Here is a 20,450-nt window from a genome sequence, read left to right on the forward strand (position 1 = left end):
TAGTGCCCTAACAATTGGGATTGACTTTCTTTACTTCCATCTCAGCATTGTATCACTGATTGTTGAACTAGATGGCCCAATTTGTTAATAATTTGTCAAACAAATATGCTGCAACATTGCATCCTATCATAACACCTTCTTCACTCTCCGTCAGTTTACTTCTAACAGCCGTATCACCCGGACCAAATTACATGACCCGACAGCATCATATTCCTCGAATTAATACTGGTTACAAATACATGACTCGTTACATGGCACGAGGTATCTTGCCCATGCAGACCGTTGACTTCTTCCCAAGCGGTGTATATTTATTGTCTGAAATAGTGAGGATTCCCTAGTCAACTTTCCTGAGGTTACAGGATGAAAACTTGTTTTGCCTTTGCCAGAGATCGACTAATTCGTGAACCAGTCGAAGAAACTTCTAGTTGTCGTCTAGAAACAAAATTATCTATCTTCGAACTGCCTAATGCAGAGAATGAAAACACCACATTCCAGTGACCACACTGGCTCTTGGTGCAAAGAAATGAAAATGAAATGAAGCTTTCGAAAAATATTACGATTAGGCTGATATTATTAAAATATTAAATAAATTCGGTAATTACATAGGCAAAGCCGAATGTTTGTAGAAACTATGAACGTTTTGGCATGTCTTTTAAGTTGCACAAACCAAGGCAACTCAGGATGCTGAGGATTGTATTCTCATGGTTTCTACAAAGATGAGTCTCTGAAATAATGGTACACCTAGTAACCACTTTTCCTATGCAATTTTACATTGCTGAAACGAAGCCTTTGGCTATTTCCTTAGTAATTAATTGGTACTATTATTTACTAAGGACTCTATATTAATTAACTACTAAGTAGTTTTTAATTATTAAAAACTACTTAGTATGAAAAGTTCGACAACTTTTCTAAGTACTGAACGAGAATTTTTCCTGTTTTAAGGTTTCTGCTCTGAGGGAGCTGATGTGCATCTGCAGATTTGGGTCTGTTGGGGGGGGGGACCTCCTTTGTGCATGTTTTCTCTGGAATATGAGCAGCTCTACTCGGTGACAGAGTGATCCAGATGAAGAAAGATTTAGAAAAAGTTCCTCTAGTTAGCGACCAGTATCGAACTTAAGGATATCTTCGGTCAGTCTAGCGCATAGATGCAAACGCCACTTGCACTGAACTACGACTTCTAACAAAATTTACTATTGTGATATTAGCAGAATATTTGCAAATATAAATTTAAATTATTGTTATTATATTATCTGTTCAATATAAAGATCGATTCAGTAAAAATGCTAAGTGTGTATTTTTATATGAATATAGATGAAAAAAATTGTTAACTCCTTTTATTTCCTTGTAGGTATAGAGAGTTGGCGAGGCCATTTTAGCCCTATCTAACATTTGGAGACTGAGTGGGCAGTTCAACTGCTGTAAAATGTATTATAGCATTTGTCTTATTAATTTATAATTAGTATTAATTAAGAACCGTTCAGTATATAAACATTTAACAAAAATCTAGCGGATATTAAACCCAGCATTATTTCAAAGCTGAATACAGAAACTATAAAAGTTTCGTATGAAATTTGACCAGAGAGCTTACTGTAATACACTGGCCGGTATTTACGAGTAGCCCTAACAGCTTTTACTAACTGACTTGACAGCCAGCCACTTTGAAACAGCTGTTAGGACAGTGGAACTTATCAAAATGGACCAATAGGAGCCGAATATATGGACTCTGAGTGCACGTCTCCTATAAGGTCCGGCTATGGCTACGCGTAAATATCGGCGAGTATATTCAAGTAACCTCTCTGGTCATATTTCATACGAAACTTTTATTTTATTGTATTAAATTGTAGTTTCTGTATGCGGCTTTGAAATAATGCTGGATTTAATATTCACTTGATTCTTATAATTTTGCATCCCCTAAGTGAAGCCTTTTGGCCCTTTATTTTAGTAAACATTTAACATTTATGATTTCAAAAAAAAAAAAAAACTATAGCTTAAGTTCTGGTTAATAAAACTCCCTCTAGCGATAGAATAAAGTTATTTCTGGTATGCTACGTTGTTGAGAGCAAGTGTGAAAACATAGTAGTAAGAGAAGTTATGGCGTCTGTAGCAAGGGTACTATTTAGGCGTTTTCATTTATCGTCTCTTCGTGGAGCTCATAGTGGAAATGAGACAGGAGAGCTTGCAGGTAAATTGGTTTTGATGCATACTCAAGCACTACATCAATACTGTGTAATGATGTAGTGTTTATAATATATGGTAATCAGCTAACGCCTTTTTATTCCCGTTCCCGTAATATATGGTATAGAACATTTATTGATAAAGGATGGAGTAAATGGTCAAAAACAGGGAAATGGGATTTACTAGGAAGGCAGCTGTAAATATTATTAAGGTGATTAATCGCTGTGAATTTCGGATTAATTCTCAGAAAATTACCAGTATACAGTGTGAAGAATTTTTGTCGTTACTTAGTACAATTTGGCCAAAAGTTATAGGAATTAGTGAGACTTCGTTAACTAAGAATGATATAGTTATAGGGATTGAATGTAAGGGATACAGTATTTTCAGGCAGGACAGGATGGGGGGTGGGATTTACTAATGATAGACAAAGCGTTAAAGCCGAAGGATAAAAGTACCTCAGGATGACAGGTACATAGAGGGTAGTTCATTTGAGTCAGTTTAGTGTGAGATAGAGATCAACAGGGCAAAATATGTAATTGGTTGTTGCTATATAGCCAAGGGGTATAAGAGAGAATATAGATGGCAAATTAGCAAGATGAATGAAGTTTGAATAATTATTATGAGGGATTTTAACTTTGGGGACATAGATTGGGAGAAGGAATGTTCACAAGGAACAAAGGAAATGGAGTTTATACAGTTGTTAAGAGATAACTACCTGAAACAGCATGTAATGGAAGGGACAAGAGATTTGAGGGTGTTAGATCTGGTCATAGTATCAGAGAACATATCAATAAGTAATTTAATTACTGTCCCTGCTTGGGGAAAGCGATCATGTGGTCTTGACCTGGGAGATTGTAAGATGTGCTGAATATTCTACTAAGAAGGGGTATATGTGGAATTACAATGCTGGTGATTATGACAAGCTGAGAAGTCAGCTTTCAGCAGTGCTATGGCATGAGAATTTGGAGGAGAGATGTTGATGGTGCATGGGAGATTGTCGAGGAGTATTTAAAGAAAGCTGTATCAGACTGTATTCCCAGAATCAGAAGGAGAAATCAAATATGAGTAAGATGGAATGAATAATATCATTCAGCAGGAGTTGCAGATAAAGAAAAGGTTGTGGTGGAAGTATAAAAAAAAGGCGACCAGTGTTCCCATGAGCACTACGAAGTACAGGTAAAGAGAGTAACCTGTATGGTAAGGAAAGCCAAAACTAATTATTATTATTATTATTATTCAGGCCTCCATGGAGTCAAAAGACTCTCGTGGGAAGTGCTTCCTAAGAAACACAAAGTCTATCTAGCCTCATCGAGGGGAGGTCCCCCCTAAGAAACACAGTCTATCATACCACTCCTTAAACTCATTGACCGTTCTCGATCTCACCACTCCATCAGGCAATGCATTCCATGGTTCAACCACCCTCTTGCTCACAGATTCCTTTCGTAACTTCCAGGGATGGCCTCTTGTTATCACTCCTTCCCGCTGTTCAACCAAGCAAAAGGAAAACTTCCTCTCCTTATGAGAGGAAGGTAGCTGATGAGGCCAAAAGAAATCCTAAGGAGTTCTTTTGCTATGTGGTAAGTGAAAGGAAGAATATCATTATTATTACTTGACACCTCCGGGAGTTCAAGGACTCATTGAGGGAGGGCACCTACTCTACAACTCTCTCTCCACCAACTACAAAGAGCCGCAACTACACCAATGCCATCTACTGTCAACCACTACTATTTTCACAGACAATCACAAACATTCGTTTCCAAATTCGACTCATCAGAATTCAAGGAGAACTGGCCTACCAGTCCTGAACTTGGGGGGGGGGGTGCCAGAACCCCCCTATGTCACTCGGGTTAGCCCCTGAGTGTTGAGTCTTCGAAATTTGAATCATCAGAATTCAAGGAGAACCGGCCTACCAGTCCAGAACACGTGGGGGGTTTGGAGCCAGGGGGAAGAGCCCCCTAGTGTATATATATATAAATTAAATGATGAGCATAAAACAGAATGTGGTACCCAATCTGTTAACGGCTTTCATTTTTTGAGCCATTGCATCCATTACTCTGAATGGTCGTCTTTATAACTGAATTCATCATTCTTAATATCAACAGTAGTTGGTCATGTATTATTCTAACACTTGGTAAAATCTAGAAAATTCACTGTATACGTGTATCACCTCTTGTTCAATACAGCTGTAGCTAGATTCCAAGGTTCAGTTTGCTTTAATATCTTCACTGCCATATACACTTATACAAAGTCATCATTTGCCACCTTTAATTTGAATTCTCCTTTATGCAGTGGCACCATGTTGCCTTCCTCTGCCTGGTATATTAAGAGGGTATATTTCTGATTTCTGCTTTTCCTTTCCTAGTTGGATTATGGACACTTTCTTTCTTCTAGTCCCATAGTTGCTCTGAATACCCAACAAAATCTTTTTTTTATATATATACATCAATTATTCCTTTATTCATCATTAAAAATTAAAAAGGATTAGTCAATTCAGTATATTTGAATTATATTTTACATTTTTATCTGCTTAAATTTCTTTGCAAATATATTTACTAATTGTCTACCTTTGATTGCAACTTATTAACAGATGTATGTCTCATCATTTCACATTCTCCATCATGTCTGCTTAATTACTCTATAGGCTAACTGGATTACTTATTAACCCCTTAATGTACCAATTAAAAATCAGAAAGCGGTAATTTTTCTGCTAATTTTTTGGGTGAGTTTTAGGTGAGGGTGATTTTCTGGATCAAATTCATCGTTATTTGAAAAATAATGATGAATTTGTGCAAACGCAAATGAAATAGCTGATACACTCCGTTGGCAACTTTTCTCAGGTGAAAGGAAATAGGCACAAGATTGTCTTGCATCTATATTCGGTTGTATTTATATGTGAAACCAAAATTCAAAATCAGTTTTGGTGCAATAAACAAAAGACGTGTCACAGATGTCTTTGTATGTTAAGGGGTTAAACAGTAGTCATCAAAATAACAAAATTGGCCAAGCCTTCAAGATGTGAATTTCCTGTTAAACATGATCATAGTAACTTATTATTACAGGGCAAGCTTAACATGGTAAGCAGGCGATGCGTTGCATTGCATCTTCAAGGGACACTGAAGTGAGCAGAAAAAATAAACACATTTTGATATTAGCCTTTATTAAATGTAGATATGCACTAAATCTTCTTCTTCTGCAGCTTTTAGATATGCACTGAATATATTGTAATATATCTGGCCTGGTTGGCCGAGTGGTTAGCATATCCACTCTCCAGCTAAAATGCTGCGTGTTCGAATCCCATAGTGGGCATGGATGTTTGTGATTGTCTGCAAAAATACTAGTGGTGGTGATGGTGGGCAGTAGATGATGATGGTAGTTGCAGTTTGTGAAGTGAGTGGTAGAGATGGAGAGCTGTAGAGATACCCTCTCGATGAGGCTTTGGATTCCCTGGAGGTGTCACATGTAATAATAGATAATTTCGGCCCACCTAAAAATGAGAAGTGTTATTTTAATGTCTTGTTTTAAAATAAATTCAGAAATAATTATATTATGAAAAATCAAATCATCATTTTTCAAATCATGAATGAGAAAGCGTAAGAATGTATAATATGTGGATGGCAGAGTACATTTGCAGATATAAGGGAGCTGTATGCAGACAATGAATTACATTGGTGTAATTCATTCCCTGGAGAGACTCGTTTTCTGGGCAAATAAACATTAGGACAAGGAAACCAGAATGTGAGGATGGTGCATAGCAGTGATGCCTTATTATTATTACATGAAACCTCCAAGGACTTAGAGTTGAATACCCTTCCTCAATAACTCTGTCTTCACGATTTAATCCACAAGCTACATGCAATTGCCACCACCACCATCATCATCTATATACAACATCTACTGTCCACCACCAAGGGCATTTTTTTTTCTATAAATTGTGTGCATTTTCAAGAGTATGTACTGATCTTGTGAGGATTGCAGCTTTTGAAATGAGAGGGTGTATGCTACATTACAGAGATAATTGGGAGTAAAGAAGTAAAGAAGCTCTTTGAATGCTAGCAATGCAATGGGTTTTTCTGTATACAAAATACCAGGGACATAAGAATGAAGGGAATTAGTTTGTTTAGTTGATTGACTCAAAATGAATTATGCTCTCTCTCTTGGTAGAAAATCAAATTAGAATGACCCATATGGTGCAAGATAGACGTTTATAAGACAAGATTTTTAGTGGAATGTTGCTACAGATCAGTACACTGTAAAAGTATACTGATGTCTAAAAGCTAATGATGAACTACATTTTTATCTGTATATGAAACAATTTTCATGAGTACAGCTGAATGTGGACATAGATTTATCAATATACTAATAAATTATATTATAAAAATGTATTATAAATTTTGTACAAATTAAATTGCAATACATTTAAAAGTTACATTCTAAGGATGTAGTTAAGGAATTAATATGCAGTGATCACTTGCAGAGTGACATTTCAGTATGGAATGTCCACTCTGAACTGTGATGCAGTTCTCACAACCATGCTTAGTGCCAGGTGATTCAGTTGATTGCATTAAAGATGGGTATCATGTGTATAGGATAAGTAACGTCTGCTCACAATTCCGCTCACTATTGCCTTTACTTCCTAAGAGCCATGTTCAAGGCTGTTTTAGTTCAATTGTAACTTTTGTAGACTTCTGAGCAGGCATACTATACCTGTTAGCAAATCAAACATACTCTGGTTTATATAAATTAAGGTACAAAGTGAAAAAACGTAATGAATCCAAAAGTATATGATAAATTTTTGTGCATTTTATAGGAAAGCAGTACAGTATGAGATGTAAAAGGGGGGAAAAAAACACCTGATTTTAAATTGAAAATTGTAAATAATTACTATAATTAACAAAAGTGTATGTGAAGCAGTGGTCATAAACCAGACAATAAAATGAGACTGTAAAAATGTTTCAATGTGTAATGTTACCCTCAATGCAATGCAGCACTCACATCATTGATTCATAGTTTGTGATGGTGTCCAGATCTCGTTTTATATTAACAACCATTGCTTTTCCAAAGCGGTCCTAAATCCCTCGGTGTTTTGTTGATGGGTATTGAAAGCAGCAACCTCTCACTGTACATCCCAGTTTTACTAAATAGCATTAAAGATGGCAGGCCTGGTTACCAGCTGATATCTATGATAGTCTCTGCTTGAAGATATTAGTCAAAGAGCATTGCTCACTTAGGACAAGCATTATCGTCTTGTAGGATAAGTCTCTCTTATAGCACTTGCATATGGAGAAACATAGGGTCTAGGACCTGGAATGTATGTGTTCTAGCATTCATGTTTCTGCTAGGAAGCACATGCAAGTCATTGTGTCCACCTAATGAGATGCCAGCAAAATTAATCACAATACTTCCACCATAAGTGTATCCTTCACTGATATTATACACTGGTGTCCAAAAGCTAAGGACGAACTGCATTTATACCAAGAAAAAATTTTCAGCCATGTATGGACATAAATTTATTGCTATCATACTAATAAATTATATTACACAAAAATGTCATACAAATTAAATTACAGTGCATTTTTGGCCAAAGCCATAAATTTCCTAAGGAAGTGGTTAAGGAATTAATCTACAGTGCATACAGAAAACTATGCAGAGAAACATTTCAGTATAGAATATGTCTACCCTGAACTATGATGCAGCTCTCACGTTCTTATACCATGCTTAGAATCAAGTGATTCAGTAGTTCTTGATCCAAATAGATACAACACCATTGAAAACATGCTTTATGATGAGCTGTGGATAAAAGGATACAGATTATAGATCTTCAGGCATATAGGCAGAGGCGTAGTGAGGCTATGGCCAATGTGACCCCGGCCATAGGTGCTAATTTTACATAGGCGCAAAAATTGAGATTTTTCAAGGTTTTTTTTTTTTTTTTTTTTTTAGAACGGTGTAATTTTCTTTCCTGGCCATAGGTGCCAAAATTCCACACGACGTCTCTGCATATAGGCCTGCTTGTCACAAATGTCATGCCACAGTTTTGCGAGATTTCTGCATACCTGTGCTTGATTAGAGCCAACTTGCAAGGTGACCTGCTATGGTGTGTCAATTACATTTTGCATTTGTAGCAACTACAAATAACCAAACATCTGTCTTCATGCTCCATGGTAGAAATGTCTGGAACACATTCTCTTTGATTGAAATGCTGCCTCAACTGGATATAATGACTGTGAAGTTTATGAGGTGGTTTTGATTGGGTAAATGAATAGCAAGTAAGAGTGACTAACTTGCAGAGAGGGATAGATGAGCTGAAAGAGGAGGTGGAATATCATGAGAACGAGATGAGAAGTATGAAAGATGAGATTAGGAGAATGGAAGAGATGTATGCAAGGTGAATCAGGAGTGAGAGAAAGTTTTGGGAATGACACAGGAGGAGAGAATAGAAGCAGTAGGAGAGAGGGAATGAGAGAGAGGTTTGGAAATGATAGAAGCAGTAGGAGAGAGGGAATGACAGAAGAGGAGAGTATAGAAACAGTAGAAGAAGAGGGAATGAGAGAGAGGTGTGGGAATGATAGAAGAGGAGAGAATAGGAGAAGTAGGAGAGAGGGAATGAGAAGAATGCGAGGGAGCACTGGAACCAGGGATAGAGTGATGTCAGGAAGGCAGGTAAGTAGGGGAACACAGAGAGAAAGTGTTAGAGGAGAGAGAGTGAGGGATGCATGGGAGCAATAGGGTAATAAGAGGTGTAATGTACTTTAATGGGGACTCAATGATCCGTGGTGTGCAAGATAGGATGCGTGAGGAGTGTTTGCCTGGAGGAGCGATAGAAAGTGTGGCTATGGCAATTAAGAGGGGTGAGAGGGTGGATGAGATGATTGTGATGGTAGGAACAAATGACTTGAGAGGTAATGTAAATTGGGAAGCGAGATATATGAGATTCTTGCTTGAGGTAGTACGAAAGAAGATGCAGAGAGGAAAGTTAGGGTGTGTGTTGCCTAGGTATGATAGTATTCAATAACATAATAGCTAGGATGTGTCAGAAGAGAGGATTGGAATATGTGGATGCTTGCAGGGTGTTTAAGGACAGAGAAGAATTGTATGCAAGAGAGACTGCTTGCATTTGAATGAGGAAGGACATAGGCATCTGGAGAGATTACTGTTCTGAATGCTGTTCAACGCAGGGAAACTAGAATGCCGAAGGTGGATGGTAGCAGCGGTTGCCTCTTGTGGGAAAGGGTATTTGGGAAGGGGGGGTGACTTCAAGTAACGGCGAGCCCAGTGGAGTCTAGAGGGGGGATAATGTTGGTTATAGAAATAGTGGCATTTTTATGCTTTATGCTAATGCCAGGAGTATCCGGAATAAAGGAGAGAAATTGGTGGCACTGATAGGATCAGCCTGGCTAAAGATTATTGGGATCACTGAGACGTCGTTGACAGAAAACATTAATATTAACATTAATAGAAGTAGCAGGGTACAGTATTTTTTGGCAGGATAGGAAGGGAAAGCGTGGTGGTGCAGTACTGTTTATGATAAGTGATTACTTATGTCCTCTAAGTGTTGAGGCTTTGGAAAGCAGTGACACTAATGATTTTGAAAGTATATGGCGTTAGAGATAGACAAGATGGAATATTTAGTGGAGTTTTGCTACAAACCAAGGAGTACAGAGGGTGGGGACCTGGAGATGTTTTGACAGTTGAGCTTGGCAAGTGCAAGAAAAATGATTGTTATTGTAGATTTTAATTACAGCAGTATAAATTGGGGAGAGGAAGATGCAAGTAGCAATAAGGGAATGGAATTTCTAGAATTCTTGAGGAACAAATGTCTTAGGCAACATGTAATAGAGGGAAGAAGAGGTTTAAGAGTTTTGGATTTGGTCATAGCATCAGAAGAGTTGAAAATAACTGAGATGACATCTCTCCCACCATTTGGAGAGAGAGTGATCATGTGGTTTTTACTTGGAAGATGAATAAATATGCAGGAGTAAGAAAGAGATGGGAACATATGTGGAATTATAAGGCAGGTGATTATAATAGTCTTAAACATCAGCTTGGGGAAGTTTTTTTGGAGGGAGGAATTGGAAGGCTGGGATATCATTAGTGCTTGGGAAATTGTGAACAAATATTTGTTAGCAGCAATAGTAAGCTATATTCCAAAAGTGAAGAAGAGGACACAATTTGGTGTAAAGTGGATGACAAACAATAATAAACAGGAACTGCATGTGAAAAAGAGGCTATGGATGAGATATAAGGAGACAGGTGAAGAGCAGATGCATGAAGAATATAAGACACAGGCCAGCAGAGTGACTAGTATGGTAAGGAAGGCGAAACTGGAATATGAGAAGATTGGCCCTAAGATCCAAAGAAAATCCTAGTGAATTTTTTAGCTATGTGGCCAGTAGGAGGAGAAATGATTGTGGAAGAATGACATTGCTGGATAAAAATAGGAATAGAGTGACTGATGCAGAAAACATAGTGGAATTGTTCAATGAACATTTTATTGGTGTATTTCCTCCTGGAAGAACAAATTTTAATACTGGAAGGATAGGGAAGGTTTGAGGTTTAGAGGTGCAGGAGGAGAGCGTATTTCAAATACTGAGTACTGGAAGTCAGTAAAGCTATGGGATTGGATGGTATTTCACCACGAGTTTTGAGAGAATGTGCTAAAGAACTGACAGCTCCTTTGACCTGGCTTTTCAATGAAATATGAGAAGGCTACTGTAAATGTGCCCAGGGAATGGAAGGAAGATAAGATACTGCCATTGTATAAGGGCAGTAGCAGATGGGAAGTGTCTAATTATAGGCCAGTTTGTGTGTCATCAGTAGTTGCTAAGATGTTAGAGAAATTAGTTAGGAACCAGATACAACATCGAGCAGATGAGAGTAATGTTATCTGTGAGAGTCAACGTGGATTTGTGAAGGGGGCACTCTTGTTTTAGTAATATGCTGGTCTTTTATAATAAAGTTGCAAGAGCAGTAGATGATGGAAAGGCATATACTGCCATTTTCTTGGATTTAGCGAAGGCATTTGACAGGGTGCCACATGATATGCTGATATTCAAGTTTCAGCACATGGATCTGGATGTCAGATTGGTCAACTGGATTCAGGATTGGCTGTCCGATAGGTATCAGAGTTGTGTATGGTGGATAAATTAACTGTGGAAACGGTACAAGGGCGGATAACAGACAGTTTCAGGACTCTACAATGTTAGTTATGAGGAACGTCTGAGACATGTGGACTACAGAGTTTGGTGGATAGAAGAGGGAGAGGTGATATGATTGGACTTTTAAACTGTTGAGAGGTGGTTACAGGGTTGACATTGGGGAGTTCTTTTGCTTGGTTGAACAGTGGGAAGGAACGATGACAAGGGGCCATCCCTGGAAGTTACGAAAGGAAACTGTGAACAAGAGGGTGAAGAGTGGTTTCTTTGCATGGAGGGTGGTTGAACGGTGGAATGCATTGCCTGATGGAGTGGTGAGAGCGAGAACAGTCATTGAGTTTAAGGAGTGGTATGATAGACTTTGTGTTTCCTAGGAGGGACCTCCTAGGAAACACAAAGACTTGTGTTTCATAGGAAGGACCTCCCGCGATGAGTCTTTTGACTCCTTGGAGGCCTAAATAATAATAATGCTATGTGAGATTCCAAACTCAGGCAATATCAGTAATTCTGTTGCCTTCAAGTTCTCGAATAATTCTTCCCACTTGAAACCATCTAGATGATTTCTTTGAGACATACAGTACATCCAAAGGCAAAAGGGAGTGCTAAGCTAATTGTGTTTGAATGAAGAGCTTTTTTGCAACTTTATTCCTTCACAAAAAAGCTCTTCCTTCAAATACAATTTGATTAGCACTGCCTTTTGCCTTTAACCTCCCTTCTGGCCACTATGTCTATAGACGTCCAGCTAAATCTGGATACGAAGCTTTAAAACCCATTGAATAACATGAATAAGAAGTGCAATATGGTGTCATTATTTCATCCACATTTGCCGGTAAGGAGGTTAGTCCTGTTGAGTGCTGCCACGTGATCCTTTGCACATGATTTGAAAATTTAAATGTATACCCACTTTCTATTCGAAATGATCAGTTATACAAATTGCCTGAAGCTGATTTGGATGAATTTGCAGTTTTCTACAGAAATAGTGTTTGTTTGTAGTTTGTGGACACCAGTGTAGTTTAGCAAGTGCAAAGCCAGTGATTATCATGGTGGACTTCAACTATAGCATTGTAAACTGGGCAGAGTAAGCAACATACAAGAAGATATCTATAAAGAACTGGATTTCTTGAGAGTGGTGTCTTAGCTTATAAAGAAAGTGAATTATTGGCCTTGTTGTGAGACAGCTGTTTGAGCTTGAAGTGGGGGTAGAACACGACTGTTGATTTTGGACTTCGTTATTTCATCAGTAGATCTGATTGTGACACGTATGTCATACTAGTTCCCATTTGATGAGAGTAGACTTAGAAACCAGCTTTGAAAAGTGTAATAGATGAAAGAATTTGAAGTAAGAAAGGTCATTATTGAATGGGTTATACTTAAGAAAAAAAAACTCTTTGATAGCAATGACAGATTGTAGCAGTGACCGAAAAATTAAACAGGAATTGCAATTGAAAGATTATTCCATATAAAGAGAGAGAGAGTGATGGAGAACATTTGGATGAATATAAGGCTCAGGCTAGAAGGTGAGAAAGAAAAATGAGGATATGAGATGAGACTAGTGCTGTAATCCAAGTAGAATCCCAAGAAACTTTTTTCACTCTGTGGCCAGTAAGAGAAAAAATGATTGTTGATGGTTTGCTGTGCCGGATGGAAATGGGACTCAGGTAACCAAGGGCGATGTTACCTAGGTAAGAAATTTAAACATCACTTTATTAGTGTTCCATCCTGCTAAAGCAGGCTTTTTTTCCCTTAGAAGTAATAGGTTTGAATGTATTTTGAATGATAGGAGAGATTGAAGCATTAGAAGTGAATTAAGGGGATGCATTCTGAATGATAAGTATGCTTGATATCAGTAAAGCTGGGAGACGACTGAATTTTTCCATATGTTTTAAGAGAATATGCTATGGAACCTATAGTGCAATGTCTTGCATTGGGAAAGTTCCTGGAGATAAAATGGAGGCTAAGATGATGCACTAGGATTATAGTGGAGTGGGGTATCTAGCTATAGACCAATTTCCTTTGTGTGGTTTTAATATTTGAGAAATTGGTAAGAACTTGTATTCTGCATTGGGAAGATAAGGACATATTATTTATGGGGACCAGCATGGATTTGTTAAGGGACTCTCATATAATCTGTGGGCCTTTTACAATAGAGTAACAAGAGGATAAGGCACTACCATTTTTTTGTAAAATTGTTTTTGGATATCAGGTTGGTGGATCAGACTGGCATCTGGTTTTCTTGTAAGATATCAGAGTTGTATATGGAGGAGTGTAAAAAGAAGCAGTGTGAAAAGGATATCAACATATCCAGGAGCTGATATTGACTTAGAACATAATTTACTTGTTATGGAGTTAAGAATATGATTTAAGAAAATAAAGGTAAAAGCAAGAAAAGGTGGAACCTAGACGAACTCAAAGGAGATGCTGGTAAGAAATTCAGAGAAGAACTGGAGAATAAAATAAGAAACAAAGATATACCTGCAGAGACCATTGATGTTAATGCAAAATGGAATCAGCTGAAAAACTTGATATATGAAACAGCTGCTGATGAGATAGCGGAAGGGAAAAGAATAAAGAAGCCATGGATTACAAATGAAATAATAAGAAAAATGGAGGAAAGAAAAAGATGGAAAAATGTAAACATTGGTAAACACTGAAGAGGGAAGAGGAAAATGCAAAGTATTAAATAATGAACTGAGAAGAGAAACTGATAAAACAAGAGAAGAATGGTTAAAAGTAGAATGTAAACTACTTGAAGAAATGAATAAAAGGGGGAGATATGATAAAATGTTTGAAAAAAGCAAAAGAACTTACAAATATTAAAAAAAAAACATGAGAAATCTGCCATTAGGTGATAAGCAAGGAAAATTAAGTTATGATATTGAAATACAAGGCAAAAGATGGAAGGAATATGTCAAAGAACTTTATTTCGAAAAATGAAAGACCAATAGAACTAGAAGAGCAAAATGAAATCTGAACAAAAGAAAGAGATCCTGAAATACTAAATAGAGAAGTAGAAACAGCAATTAAGGAATTAAAAAGTAGAAAGATAGAAGGAGGATGGAATACCTAGTGAAATCCTAAAACAATTTCACGACAAACAGTAACAAACATGGAAAGTATGCAACCTCATTTACAAAACAGGAGAATGGCCTAAAGATTTCATAGAAAGTATTCTAATACCAGTTGAAAAGAAAAACAATCCTACTAAGTGCAGTGACTACAGAACTATAAACATACTTTCGCACTGCAAAGAATATTAAATTAAGAATTAGATAATAGAGTGGAGTATTTTCTGGGGAGATGATCAGTTTGGATTTAGAAAGAACAGAGGAACTAGAGATGCCATTGGAGTAATGAATTCGGCCATATTCAAAAGGAATATAGAAGTAAATAAAGAAATTTATATATGTTTCAGTGACCTAGAAAATTCGTTTGACATGGTGAAATGGGAAAATCTGATGGAAGTGTTATGCATAATAGGTTTAGATTGTAGAGACAGGAGGTTAATACCTGAATTATATATGAACTAGACTGCCATAAGAAAGACAAAAGTAGGAAAAACTAAAAAATGTGTTGATTGGCAGAGGTGTAAGACAAGGAGATGCTGGTAAGAAATTCAGAGAAGAACTGGAGAATAAAATAAGAAACAAAGATATACCTGCAGAGACCATTGATGTTAATGCAAAATGGAATCAACTGAAAAACTTGATATATGAAACAGCTGCTGATGAGATAGCGGAAGGGAAAAGAATAAAGAAGCCATGGATTACAAATGAAATAATAAGAAAAATGGAGGAAAGAAAAAGATGGAAAAATGTAAACATTGGTAAACACTGAAGAGGGAAGAGGAAAATGCAAAGTATTAAATAATGAACTGAGAAGAGAAACTGATAAAGTGTTGCCTGTCACCAACACTTCAATATATTTGCACAAGAAATGATGAAAGAAGCATTTGATGAAGAGAAAAGAGGAATCATTATTTGAGGAAGAACGATACAAAATATTAGATTCACAGATGAACAAGCAATATATTAACCACCTTATCGGCCGTTATGGATCAAATATGCATCCGCATACGCTTCGTATCCATCCTATATTTCATTGTTGTAACAATGGTATTATAATTTTAATAAGCACTTCGCATCCATGATAAAGTGAACGTCTTTAGACGTCTTGGCCGGTAGCATGGGTAACTAAAACTGAAGATGAACTATAGCACCTAATGCAAAAATTTCAAAGTATATGCAAGAAATATAATATGAAAATTAAAACAAGGAAAACCAAAGTGATGAAAGTCTCTAGGAAACCAGGAAGCATCAGGGTGATGATAAATGGAGAAAGTGTAGAGCAAATGAGACAAAAATACCTTGGTAGTATTTTACAAGAAAATGTGAAAAGGAAATAAAAGAAAGAATTAAAAAAGGAAAATATGCATTTTATAGCAAAAAAATTTATTTATTAATGAAATGAATAAAAATTTTAAGAAAAGGCTTATTAAGTTGTTATATTTGGAGTATGACCTTATTTGTGTCAGAAACATGGACAGTTGGGAAGAAAAGCTAAAACGTTGTAGGCATTTGAAATGTGGTTATGGAGAAGAATGGAGAAAATAAAATGGACTGAAAAAATTACAGTATTACAAAGAGTTAAAGAAGAAAGGAATTTAAAAAGGAACTAAAGACCATAAGACAAAGAATGCGTAACTGGATAGGATATGTATTAACCTTTTCTGCCCCAGTGATTCCAATTGGAATCACAAACTTTCCTGGCTTTCATAGCCCATATTACGTGGTGAATGATTCTAATTCTGAAATGATTCACTTTCAATGAATCATTTCAGAATTCCTATCCTGAAATGTATTTTTCAGAAAAATACTTGATGCTGTTGCGTTTTTAGACATAAAGACAAAAAAAAAAAAAGAAAGAAAAATTTTTTTTCACTTGGAAAAAAAAATTCTGGTCTGAAAGGGTTAATAGGAGACAGCCTACTGAAAAGAATGGTAGAAGGGAAAATTGAAGGAAAGCGACCAAGAGGAAGGAGATGACTAATGATGCTTGATCATATAATGGGCACAAGAGAAATGAAGTGAAATCAAGAAATGGAGGAAGCAAGAGACAGAGGAAATTGGAGGAAGAGAATTTATTGAGAAATACCATTGGACCTGTCAAGAGACAGAACACTAATGATGATGATATGGAGGAGTAGTATTAGGAAGTAAAAGGTTCCAAATGGACAGGGCACTAGAGTTCTAGTGCCCTGTCCATTTGGAACCAGGACCGATAGAGTTCTAGTGCCCTGTTGCAATTTTAAGTTAAGTGCCCTTTACCTTTTTTTTTAATATACAGGTATTCCTCAACTTACTACGGTGTTACGTTCCAACCTCTCTGTCGTAAGTTGATTCTGACATAAGTCGAGGACTTTTAATTCTTGATTTGCTTGATTTCTGTTATAATATTTTCATAAATTAGGTTTCTATATAACTTAAAATGGTGAAAAATGTATACACTTAGATAAACATTTATAAATTATTTATTAGCACTTACAAATACATAAATAGAAAATTAAGAAAGAAAAATTTAAGAAAAAAATACATAAACACATCAGAAATGGTGCACTTACTTTAATTTGAAATTCCTTTAAATATAAGTTAACATAAACAAAAAACTTATTAACAGTGTCTTTAACCACTTTTCTGATTAAAAAAGATAAACTTAATGTCTGGTGGGTTTTTGCTTTTTATTTTCATATATTTCGCAATAACATCTGACTGCTTCTCGAATTTGCTTTTCAACTTTGGCAAATCAATCAGTGTCTTGATCCATATTTTGAGTAACTGAAGTCCTTGATTTAGTTTAGAAAATACTTCAGCTAATCCTTTTACAGTAAATTTTTTTAACGATTTCTCTTCATCTTCCTCGTTATTCCTTTCTTCTTCTACAACTCTTTCAGTTTGGAAAATCAAGTCTTGATCAGTCAGTTCACCTTCTTTGTGATATGCTAATTCTTCTGTATCGGTAATATTGATTTCTAAATCCAGTTTTCTTGCAATTTCAATGATTTCTTCACCAATTTGTTTTAACATACTATGCTCATTGTACTCTTTGAGTGTCTCCTGCGGTAGTAACTTCTTCAAAATTCCTCGCATACATTGGTTAATATCGTAATTTTTCCAAAAATTGCATAATGTTATAGTATTGTTATCCATTGGTGTTATTGCTTGAGAAAATGTAGTTTTCAGTTAATGTCTTGAATGTAGCATTCGAACCTTGATCCATAGGTTGAATCACAGCTGTTGTATTGGGTGGTAGATACATCACATTTATATTTTCCCACAAATCGGCGATGTGAAGAGGATGTCCTGTAGCATTGTCAAGCAGCAATAGAATATTAAAAGGAATGATTTTTTCAAGGCGCTTGGCTGTTTGGTAGTATTGAAGCGGGAGTTAAGCCAGAAGGCAAAGCTGGCTGGCTTCAATACAGTCTATGTCCCCATCCTCACCTATGGTCATGAGAGTTGGGTAATGACCGAAAGAATGCGGACACGAATCCAAGTGGCTGAAATTAGGTTCCTTCGAGGTGTTGCGGGGCTGACAAAACTCGACAGAGTCAGAAGCTCTGCAATTCGGGAAACCGTCAATACTCAACCGCTGCTTCTCTGTGTTGAGAGGTCATAGTTACGTTGGTATGGGCAACCTCAGCAGGCCCTCTTTGCCAAACCAGAGGGTGGGAGGCCATGTCTAATTCCAAGGACTCGCTGGATAGATTATATCCAAAACCTTGGGTGGACGCGTTTGGGAATCCCACCAGAACACCTGAGCTTGGTGGCAGAGGATCGCGACCATTGGAAGTTCCTCTTGCAGCTGTTGCCCCCACAACCCAATTAGGAAGAGTGGGCCTTGAAGATGTATGTATGATTTTTTCAAGACAGTGGGCACGTACTTCTGTCTTGAATGTCTGCAATGCACATGGAATAAAACAATTTAAGAACCAGTCTTCAAATAAAACAATTGTCATCCAAGCCTTAGTATTACTCCTGTAGTAAACTGGCAATTTATTCTCATCAATATTTTTCAAGGCTCTGAGGTTTTGTGAATGGTAAACAAGAAATAAGTCATTTAATTTAAAACAGCAGCATTTCCTCCAAGAAGCGTAATCCTATCTTTAAATGCCTTAAAACCAGGTGGTGATGTAGCTTCTCCGTGAATGTAAGTTCGTTCTGGCATTCTTTTCCAGAACAGTCCAGTTTTACCTATGTTAAAAATCTGCTCATATGCTCTAGCAAATAGCCTTCATCTTTTATCATATCTTTCAGATTTTTCTTGAAAATTTTTGCACTTTCAAAATCGGAACTGGCAGCTTCTCTCGTTATTTGTATGTTATATAAATTAAATCGGCTTTTGAATCGATAAAGGTTGCGTTAAATGTATGCTCGCTGTATTTATCTTGTTTCCTTAAATTGTCAAATTGGCTGCATGCTTTTGTTTGAATCATAAATAAACTGAGAGAAATATTCTTGTTCATTTGATCATCTATCCATGTCATTAAAAGCTTCTCCATTTCATGAATTGGCCCTTCTCTTTTTTTCGTTAAAATTGTACATTTCATATTAACTGCCCATTTAGCTGCCTCCATTATTCTTGATTTATCTTTTATGATTGTTGAAAAGTTGAATGCGATAGTTTTTCTTCTCATGCTATTTCACTGACTTTCCTTTGTCATATGCTTTAATGACCTTCATTTTAACATCTAAACTTAAAGCTTTTCTTGCATTCTTTTTTATGTTGGAATTTTCATCAGTAGTTTTACTTCTCTTACTGGACATGATAGGATTATGACGAGATACAAATTTGCAGTGAGAGAAAAACAAAACTTCGACTGCTGATTAGCAACTAATGTGCCAACGACTGATAAGTTAGAAGTGGATGAATCACAGCAGCGGTTATTGCGTATTGGTGATAGGCTTTACTTGTCGACTAATGGCGATGTTGCAATGCATATAAAAAAGCAATGTGATGTATGTATATGCTGGCAGCAAAGTTAAATTAGAGAATTTTTACTAATATTTTTGGCCGTAGTAAGTGCGAATCGTAAGTCGAGGACTACCTGTACTTAAAATTTAAAGGTTAACAAAATCAAAACATGTGGTTGGTCTGAAAAGTGCTCAGCTTAAACTATAAACGGCAACACTGACGGCAAGAATTTTTTTTCAAAGATGTTACATTTGTCATAAGCATCGATGGGAAATTGAAAGTCATTTTATCAAGTAGTTTTTTTATACAGCTGTAGGAAGCCCAAATTGTTGTGTATATCCATTCAAATGGATAAAATTCTTTGTAAAAGAAGGATTAATGACAAAAGAAATTCATTCGAAGTTCATAAAAGTTTATGGGCACTCTTCTCTTTCATTTTCGACAATGGGCTGCCGAGTTTAAACACGGCTGTACCAACCTTGAAGATGATCCATGTGAAGGATGTCCAAAATGTGTAACAACACTAGAAATCATTGATCAGTGCACAATATGGTATTGGATGACTGGCTATTCAAAGTGCATCAAATTGCTGAGACTATAGGCATTTCTGAACAGTGTGTAGGATATATTTTGCATGAAGAATTCCAAATGAGAAAGCTTTGCACAACATGGGTGCCTCGCTTGCTTACAGCATATCAAAAATGCTCGCATGAAAATCTAAACAGTGCTTGGACCGTTGTTTGCTGCCAAAGATGACAAAAATCAGTTCCATCAGCAGGAAAGGTCATGCCATTAGTGTTTTGAGAGGCTAAAGGTATGTTGTTTATTAATTATCTTGAAAAGAGTAAAACAATAATGGGAATATTATTCCAATCTTTTAGCCAGACTAGACAAAAAAATTTCTGAGAAAAGACCCAGTTTGCAGAGGAACAAAGGTGTTTTGACAATGGGAAAATTACGGGATCTGCACTATGAATTGTTGGAACATCCATATACTCTTTTTCTACAATATCGCAAAAATGTGTGCGACGTTTATTATGCAACTTAGCTCGCCGTCCACCTCCAGTGGATGCCGAGCTAAGTCGTATTGATTAGTTTCAATTCAGAGTTTTTACGACAACTCCTGTTTTTTTCTCCATTTTTCAACTGATCCAA

At 36.7% G+C, this 20,450-nt stretch overlaps 1 protein-coding gene across 1 annotated transcript in view; it reads left to right on the plus strand.

The window, feature by feature from the left end:
* The first annotated feature begins 2,030 nt into the window (after nucleotides 1-2,030).
* The window catches only part of LOC150098285 (cytochrome c oxidase subunit 6A2, mitochondrial-like), a 52,647-nt gene continuing 34,227 nt past the window's right edge, over nucleotides 2,031-20,450 (plus strand). The window contains exon 1 of the mRNA XM_090405955.1: nucleotides 2,031-2,182. Coding sequence (XP_090262081.1) covers nucleotides 2,092-2,182 — 91 coding nt within the window. The 5' untranslated portion in view covers nucleotides 2,031-2,091. The remainder of the gene's footprint in view (nucleotides 2,183-20,450) is intronic.

The sequence above is a fragment of the Typopeltis vanoorti genome, chromosome 16 (genome assembly GCF_054136105.1).
Source record: "Typopeltis vanoorti isolate ZY-2024b chromosome 16, IOZ_Tvanoo_1.0, whole genome shotgun sequence".
Lineage (NCBI taxonomy): Eukaryota > Metazoa > Arthropoda > Arachnida > Uropygi > Thelyphonidae > Typopeltis > Typopeltis vanoorti.